The 9189-nt window shown below is 40.5% G+C and overlaps 2 protein-coding genes and 1 pseudogene across 2 annotated transcripts; 2 read left to right on the forward strand and 1 right to left on the reverse strand.

Annotated features, from left to right (window-relative positions):
• The first annotated feature begins 835 nt into the window (after positions 1-835).
• On the forward strand, positions 836-2367 carry LOC123856626 (olfactory receptor 10A4). The gene is given in 2 exon segments (XM_045892775.2): positions 836-1811; positions 1814-2367. Coding segments are annotated over 2 exon segments (939 nt in total). The 5' UTR covers positions 836-994; the 3' UTR covers positions 1936-2367.
• Positions 2368-4290: 1923 nt separating this feature from the next.
• LOC123856625 (olfactory receptor 2D2) lies at positions 4291-5238 on the reverse strand. The gene has a single exon (XM_045892774.1). The coding sequence runs from the start codon at positions 5236-5238 to the stop codon at positions 4291-4293; it is 948 nt and encodes a 315-aa protein (XP_045748730.1).
• Positions 5239-6924: 1686 nt separating this feature from the next.
• LOC135362237 (heterogeneous nuclear ribonucleoprotein A1-like) lies at positions 6925-8913 on the forward strand (annotated as a pseudogene).
• The last annotated feature ends 276 nt before the right edge of the window (positions 8914-9189 follow it).

Consider the following 9189-nt stretch of genomic DNA (forward strand, 5'->3'; position numbering starts at 1 on the left):
AACTGTCATATTCTGAGTTTGGAAATGAAGAAATACTCTAATATATTGAAGATTCCTCCAGTATACTGAAATCATTGTGAGTGTGGGCTGATTGAGATTAGGACACATTCAAGTCTCCTCCTCATGGATCATTGGTAACTGCTGGTTCACTTTCCTTGACTTTTTCTTTCCTACTCTCATTTTGCAGAAAATATACCCTGGATGACCTCACCACCTTTCATTGTGCATTAAGACCCCTCTCTTCAGAAATTCTTGGCCTGGCTTCTTAGGAACCCCAAAGGGAAGCTGTGATTTTGAACTCTGTAGAGCAAAGAAAAATCAAGGACTGTATAGATATATATGGTGTGCCTCAGTTCACTCTGAAAACAGGTTAGGATTCTTCCAAAATATCGTGAATCTAAAGAACAGACTTATCTTTTTACATTGTGGAAGGTACAGTTTTTTTAAAAAAATTTTATTTTATTATGTTATGTTAGTCACCATACAATACATCATTAGTTTTTGATGTAGTGATCCATGATTCATTGTTTTCTTATAACACCCAGTGCTCCATGCAGTATGTGCCCTCCTTAATACCCATCACTGGGTTAACCCATCCCCCCACTCCCCTCCCCTCTCAAACCCTCAGTTTCTTTCTTGGAGTCCATAGTCTCTCATGGTTCATCTCTCCCTCCAATTTCCCCCCTTTCATTTTTCCCTTCCTTCTCCTAATGACCTCCATGCAATTCTTTATGTTCCACAAATAAGTGAAACCATATGATAATTAACTTTCTCTGCTTGACTTATTTCACTTAGCATAATCTCCTCCAGAAGGTACAGCTTTTGATTTGAACCACCATTTGAACCAGCTTTTTGATTGAACCATTTGAACAAGAGAGGTGGAGAATGAGGCCACGGGAGATTTTCTTTTTAAGGGTATAATAGAGGTCTAAATAACATATGGAGACTTCTAACTTCTGAAGCATGAATTCCCAATGAAATCCTAGGCAGAAGAATGACGTGGGAAAACTGGACAATTGTCAATGAGTTCATTCTTGTGAGCTTTTCAACCTTGTCCTCTGAGCTACAAGCTCTATTGTTTCTCCTTTTTTTGACTATTTACCTGATTACCCTAATGGGCAATGTTCTCATCATCCTGGTCACTACAACTGACTCTTCTCTACAAAATCCTATGTACTTCTTCCTCAGGAATTTGTCCTTCCTGGAGATAGGCTTCAACTTGGTCATTGTGCCCAAGATGCTGGGGACTCTGATCATCCAAGACACAGCCATCTCCTTCTTTGGCTGTGCCACTCAGATGTATTTCTTCTTCTTCTTTGGGGCTGCTGAGTGCTGCCTCCTGGCCACAATGGCATATGACCGCTATGTGGCCATCTGTGACCCTTTGCACTACCCAATCATTATGAGCTGCAGGGCCTGTGCCCAGCTAGCAGCTGCCTGCTGGTTCTCAGGGTTTCCAGTGGCCACTGTGCAAACCACATGGATTTTCAGCTTCCCTTTTTGTGGCCCCAACAGAGTGAACCACTTTTTCTGTGACAGCCCACCTGTCATTGCCCTGGTGTGTGCTGATACCTCTCTGTTTGAACTGGAGGCTCTGACAGCCACTGTCTTATTCATTCTCTTCCCTTTCTTGCTGATCCTGGGGTCTTATGTCTGGATCCTCTCCACTGTCTTCAGGATGCCCTCAGCTGAGGGGAAACACAAGGCCTTCTCCACCTGCTCCTCCCAACTCCTGGTTGTCTCCGTCTTCTATAGCACTGCGATCCTCACATACTTCCGACCCCGATCCAGCACCTCTCCTGAGAGCAAGAAACTCTCTCCTACACAGTGGTGACTCCCATGTTGAACCCTATCATCTACAGCTTAAGGAATAGTGAAGTGAAGGCTGCACTGAGGCGAATCATCCACAGGACCCTGGGCCCTCAGAAACTATGACTGACTGAGATGCAAACCAAAGGGGTAGAATGCAAGGACAAGGGAAAGAAAAAAGAACTGCTCAAATGGGTTTTGGTCCCTACTCATTCTAAGAGCCATGATATACACCCCAGGATTTTGGACTTCACAAGTACCTGTTTCTGAATGAAAGAACATGAGTGATGAAGGAGAACTTCTGTAGGCCCAGGATTCTGTAGGACTGTGGGACCAACATATCTGAGGATGCTGCTAGTTTACACAGATTGGGAGCTAATGTGAAGGTTGACAATTGTAGTGACAATACTACAATTTGCCATTCTTTACTTGTTTTAACTTTTCTTGAACTTCTTCATCCATTTTTTTTATAATCTCCTGCTTTACATTTTCTATTTGTCCAAAAATTCTCCTGCAACTTTCAAGGATCTTTTTGCTTACAAGATAAACTTATGACAATGGTGATAATAAATAGTAGAGTTTTGTGTCATTCTTCCACTCATTTTTTTGAACTCACAATTTCAATACATTTTTATTCAGCATTCAGCATGTGTCAGACCCTGTTTAGGCCCGGAAGACACAGTGCTGAATAAAATACACAAATTTCTTACCTTGTGGAATTTTATTCTAGTGAGAAAGAAAACAATAAAACAATACTTAAAAACTTCCACTGGCCTATAAAGTACCCATGTACTACTAGGCTAGCAAATGAGGACTTCTTCCTCTGCTACCATAATTGGTCTGTGCCTCATCTGGAGAAAGACTACTCCACACAGACACTGCCTCAATCTCAGATTATTCACCTTGGATATGAGAATTGTTTGATGGAAAGGGTGTTAGGCATCCCAATTTAAGTGGACAAAATTCTAGGAAACTGCTGTGAATAACCCAAAGATTCGTTGTTAACTAGATTTTTATGTAATCATATTCGGGTTAGATGAAATCAACTGTCTTTCTTAAACTTGCCTAGTACTCAACCAGCGTAGCAGCCCATCTTTATGATTTTGTCCAGTGAACATAGGCCAACTGTGGATTCTTGAAAAATAGCAAACTTGGGGTGTGGACACCATAGATATGTATAAATTATTCGTAAGAATTTATTGATAATTAACAATAAAAAAGCATTTACTGCATAGGCATGTCCTCTCCACAAACTATAAATAACTCTAACTCTGTGTCCCATGGAGGTACGAGGACCAGTTCAATCTCCCACACAGTGTACCCTTCACCTTTCATGTAGCAGGGGCTCTAGAAAGTCAGCACATTCTGAATTATCACTATAAGAATTTGCAAATGAAAATGTAGCTCCTGGGGTTCTGTTTGATGATAGCAATCACATAACTAAGTAGATTGGCACCATTATACATTTATAATCTCCAATTTTAGCCAAACTTTAATCATTCCTTCACATGTACTTTACTTGTTCTTTTATGGTAGGCAGAATAATGGTCCCCCAAGATGTCCATGTACTAAACCCCAGAACCTATAAACATGTTACTTAACCAGGAAAAGGACTTTGTAGACAGAATTTTCAGATGGGGAGGTTATCCTAGATTTTATTTGGAATACAGTAACAGGATATCAGAAGGTAAGTAGAGAATGAGCTTGAAATATTTATTCCTGTGGCTTTCCCGCTTCCATACACCTAAGTCCACAACTCCTGTCTCATGGCTTTCTATATACAGCTACCCTCTCCAAGTCCAGGTTGTCCTTCAGGCCCAGGGTTGGTACCAGCTTCTTTCTCATTCTTGCTAGCCTTCCAATGTCACTATTTCTTGTTAGTTTCCGAAATCCTGTCTTTACCTTTATCTGAGATATAAAATATCCATGTCCCTAATAAGAGTGTGAGAAGGACAGCAGAACTCATATATGCTCTTCATTGTACCCATGCTCTTCACACCCACTTCAAACACACATACAGACACGTGTGCTGGCACACATACATCTAGCACCTAGCTCATAGTAAGTGAATAAGTAATGCTTGTTAATATATTGATTATGTGATGATGCAAAGAGATTCAGAAATGCCAAAGAAAAAAGAATTGGAGTAGGATCTGGGATAGATTAATAGTAATATATAACATGGTAAAAAAAAAAAAAAGAAAGAAAAAAAGATGGATTTTAGAGGTTCCAGCGTTCATAAAGTGTGAATGTATTTTGCAGGATTTCCTAACTCTTAGATGCCAAAAAAACAACAAGAAAAAACCAGACCCTCCTTCTATTGGTCTGTGAATTACTGTCCTTCTTTTACAAAGAAAGTGCTTGATGAAGGATGGAGGGTAGGTCCACAAGGCCCAAGGATAAGAATCTTACAATATTCCAATCTTGCTAAGGCAACTACTTTGCAAGTCTTATAAGTAGGGAGCCAAGAGGTTCTCACAGTCAGTGGCAGATTTCAAGCCTGCATGGGAAATTCCTTGTGGCTACTTTCTTCAGAGCTCCCTTCACATCCTTGTTCCTCAGGCTATAGATGAGGGGATTAAGCATGGGTGTCACCACAGCATAGAACACAGACACCAGTTTTTCCTGTTCTTTGGAAGAATTTGGTGTCATGTAGGTGACAATTGCTGATCCATAAAAAAGGATGACCACCATGAGGTGGGAGCCACAGGTGGAGAATGCCTTGAGCCTCCCCACAGCCGACTTCATCTTGATCACAGTTACTATGATGTGGCTATAGGACACCAGAATTAGGGAAACAGGTATGAGGAGAATCATGACACCCACAAGGAAAATGGCCGTCTCTGAAGTGTGGGTGTCTGTGGATGCCAGGATCAACAGTGCAGGGGCCTCACAAAAGAAATGAGCAATACTATTGCTGCCTCGGTAGGGTAGCCTTAGTGTAAAAGTGGTATCCACCACAGACACCAGAATGCCGCTGGTCCATGATCCTGCAGCCAGCTGGGCACACACCTTCCAAGTCATGATGCTAGGGTAATGCAAGGGGTTGCAGATGGCCACATACCGATCATAGGACATCACAGCCAGAAAGGCACACTGTGTACATCCAAAAATGAGGAAGAGTATAAGTTGAGCTGCACAACGTGTGAATGAAATGAACTTCTTCTTGGATAGCAGGTGGACTAGGGCCTGAGGAATGATGTTGGTAGAAAAACAGAGGTCAGCCAGAGATAAGTTGCAGAGGAAAAAATACATGGGTGTGTGAAGCCGGGAGTCACCCTGAACAAGGCACATAAGAAGCAGATTTGTAAGCACAGTGACCAGGTAGATGCCCAGGAATAAAATGAATAGCAGCTTCTTGGTGTGGGGGTCATCAGAGAGTCCCAGAAGGAGGAATTCCATCACCTGTGTCTGATTTGTTTGTCTCATAGTTTGTCTCCTTTTTTCAATAAGAAGTCACCTCATGCTAAATATAGGTCCATATCAACTGTAAGATTATATAAATCAGATTTGGAGGGCTTTGGAATTGCCCTCAATCACTACCAACCATTCCAAGAATCCCCTTTATGTAGAAGAGGATCATGATGCTTTAGTTGGAACATTTTCAGTGTTGGAAAACTTAATATTTTAAGGATGGGTGCATTCATTTTTAGTGTCATCTGCAAATGTAGAGTAGATCAAAAGAATCATCTTTATTTGGAATATGAAACATCTAATAATAAAAAAGATTCAATTAATCTATAAAATATTGGCATTTAATTTCATTTTATTATCAACCAAAACCCTTGAGTCTTATGCTGCTATTGCCACACTCCCCTGTCTTATGATGGTATAGTTGTTGTTTTTTTAATTCTTTGGGGATATGACTGTTGTCTCTTCCTTCAAAATATAGTCACTAAGATATAAGAAATTTTAAAAAGCCAAAGTACTTTGAAGAACTGACATTTTGTTTGGAGAAAATAACCTGTTTTTGAAAGAGCTGGGAAGCCAAGGAGTAATTGGGTAGTATGCCATCATCTCTTTGGCAACCCCATCCCCAGCTTCGGCTGGAACTCCCAAATATCAATCTTAACCATCAATAAACTTCCAAAATAGGAGACACACCACCACAATATTTCCATCTGATGCCACCAGGTTGACTAGTTTTCTGTGTTCAGACTAAACAGCACTAATCCACCATCTCTAGCCCATCATCTCTCACTGCCTTGCATCATCAGTCTGTATCTCCCAGAGATGAAAAACTCCTATGAAAACTATATCTTTTTCATTTTTGTGCCTTTTTATAGACATGGAATAGGGATTTATTTGATCAATTATCATTAATTAAATAAGGTACATAATAATAATTTGATCATATGGTTTAGTAGGCTGGGCTGGTAGACGGGCTTTGCAGCTTCCAGTGTGCTCAGGTTAGATTCTTTGGCTGGACAGCTGAAGGCTGTATTCAGTGATGAGTGCAGCTACAAATTAGATTTCTTGCCTGAGCACAGTGGGAGAGCAGCTCTAAAGCTGGCTAAGCTCTTTGTTGTCTTTTTTTTTATGTTCAGTTAGCCAACCCAATTACAATAGCATCAAAAACAATAAAATATTTAGGAATAAATTTAACTGAAAAAGTGAAAGTTCTCTACTATGAAAACTATAAGATATTGATGAAAGAGATCAAAGACACAAATAAATGGAAAGCTAACTCATGTTCATGACTGGAAGAATTAACACTGTTAATATGTCAATACTAGCAAAAGCTATCTATAGATTCAATGCAATCCTTATGGAGAATGCAATGACATTTTTACAGAAGTAGATAAAACACTCCTAAAATTTATATGGAGCCACAAAAGACCCCAAATAGCCAAAGAAATGCTGAGAAAGAACAAAGCAGGCAGCATCACACTTCATGATTTCAAGCTATATTATAAAGCTATAGTCATCAAAACAGTATGGTACTGGCATAAATACAGACAAATAAACCAATGAAACAGAATTGAGAACCTAGAAATAAACCCAAACATATAGGGACAACTAATATTGGACAAGGGAACAAAGAGTGCTCAAGGAAGGAAAGACAGTCTCTTCAATCAATGGTTTTGGGATAATTGGATATTCACATGTGTTAGAATGAAACTAGACTCACAAAAATTAACTTCAAATGAATTAGACTTAAATGTAAGTCCTGAGACAAGGAAACTCCTAGAAGAAAACATAGGAATAAGGCTCCTTGTGATGAGTCTTGATAATGAATTTTTGGATATGACACCTACAGCATAAGCAACAAACTAAAGAATAAACAAATGGGACTACATCAAACTAATAAGCTGCTGCACAGCAAAAGAAACTACCAACAAAGTGAAAACCAACCTATGGAATGGGAATAAATATTTGCAAACCATATATCTGACGAAGAGTTAGTATATAGAATATATGAAGAACTTAAAAACTCATTAGTCATTAGGGAAACCACAAGGACACGTATCACTGCATGCCCATTAGAATAGCCATCATAGCTTTCAGCCCATGGATGCCACCAAGTAAGGAACATTAAAGTCTCCCCGCCCACCACTGTCATATCTAAGTCAGAGTCTCCCAAAGAGCTTGAACAGCTGAGGAAGCTCTTCATCAGAGGTTTGAGCTTTGAAACAACTGATGAGAGTCTGAGGAGCCATTTTGAGCACTGGGGAACACTTACGGACTGTGTGGTAATGAGAGGTCCAAACACCAAGCACTCCAGAGGCTTTGGGTTTGTCACGTATGCCACCGTGGAGGAGGTGGATGCAGCCATGAATGCAAAGCCACACAAGGTGGATGGAAGAGCTGTGGAACCAAAGAGGGCTGTCTCAAGAAAAGATTCTCAAAGACCTGGTGCCCACTTAACTGTGAAAAAGATTTTTGTCGGCGGCATTAAAGAAGACACTGAAGAACATCATCTAAGAGATTATTTTGAACAGTATGGGAAAATTGAAGTGATTGAGATCATGACCGACCAAGGCAGTGGCAAAAAGAGAGGTTTTGTTTTTGTAACATTTGATGACTCTGTAGACCAGATTGTCATTCAAAAATATCATACTGTGAATGGCCACAACTGTGAAGTAAGGAAAGCCCTATCTAAGCAAGAGATGGCTAGTGCTTCATCCAGCCAAAGAGGTCGAAGTGGTTCTGGAAACTTTGGTGGTGGTTGTAGAGGTGGTTTTGGTGGGAATGACAACTTTGGTGGTCAACTTCAGTGGTCGAGGTGGCTTTGGTGGCAGTCGAGGTGGTGGTGGATATGGTGGCAGTGGGGATGGCTATAACAGATTTGGTAATGATGGAAGCAACTTTGGGGGTGGCAGAAGCTATAATGATTTGGCAATTACAACAATCAGTCCTCAAATTCTGGACCCATGAAAGGAGGAAATTTTGGAGGCAGAAGCTCTGGCCCCTATGGTGGTGGAGGCCAATACTTTGCCAAATCATGAAACCAGGGTGGCTGTGGTGGTTCCAGCAGAAGCAGTAGCTATGGTAGCAGCAGAAGGTTTTAATTACTGCCAGGAAACAAAGCTTAGCAGGAGAGGAGAGCCAGAGAAGTGACAGGGAAGCTACAGGTTACAACAGATTTGTGAACTCAGCCAAGCACAGTGGTGGTAGGGCCTAGCTGCTACAAAGAAGACATGTTTTAGACAATACTCATGTGTATGGGCAAAAAACTCGAGGACTGTATTTGTGACTAATGGTGTAACAGGTTATTTTAGTTTTTGTTCTGTGGAAAGTGTAAAGCATTCCAACAAAGGGTTTTAATGTAGATTTTTTTTTTTGCACCCATGCTGTTGATTGCTAAATGTAATAGTCTGATCATGACGCTGAATAAATGTGTCTTTAAAAAAAAAAAAAAAAGAATGGCCATCACAGGCCTGGGTGGCTCAGTTGGTTAAGCGTCTGCCTTAGGCTCAGGTTATGATCCCAGGGTACTGGGATCGAGTCCCGCATCAGACTCCTTGCTTGGTGGGGAGATTGCTTCTCCCTCTGCCTGCCCCCTCCCTGCTTGTGCATGTGCACTCTCTCTCTCTCTCTCTGACAAATAAATAAACAAAAAAATTTTTGAAAGAAAAGAATGTCCATCATAAAAAGAGAAAAGATAACAAATGCTGGCATGGATATGAAGAAGGGAACCCTTGCACTGTCGGTAGGATTGCAAATTGGTACAGCCACTATGGAAAAGAATATGAAGGATCCTAGGAAAAATAAATAGAACTACCACATGAGCCAGCAATTCCATCTCTGGGAATATATCCAAAGGAAATGAAAACACTGACTTGAAAAGATATCTGCATCCCCATGTTCATAGCAGCGTTATTTACAATAGCCAAAACATGGAAACAACCTAAGTGTCCCTCGATGGATAAATGAATA

The sequence above is a fragment of the Mirounga angustirostris genome, unplaced genomic scaffold, assembly GCF_029215605.1.
Source record: "Mirounga angustirostris isolate CCGP_5_RB_7025 unplaced genomic scaffold, mMirAng1.0.hap1 SCAF_13, whole genome shotgun sequence".
Lineage (NCBI taxonomy): Eukaryota > Metazoa > Chordata > Mammalia > Carnivora > Phocidae > Mirounga > Mirounga angustirostris.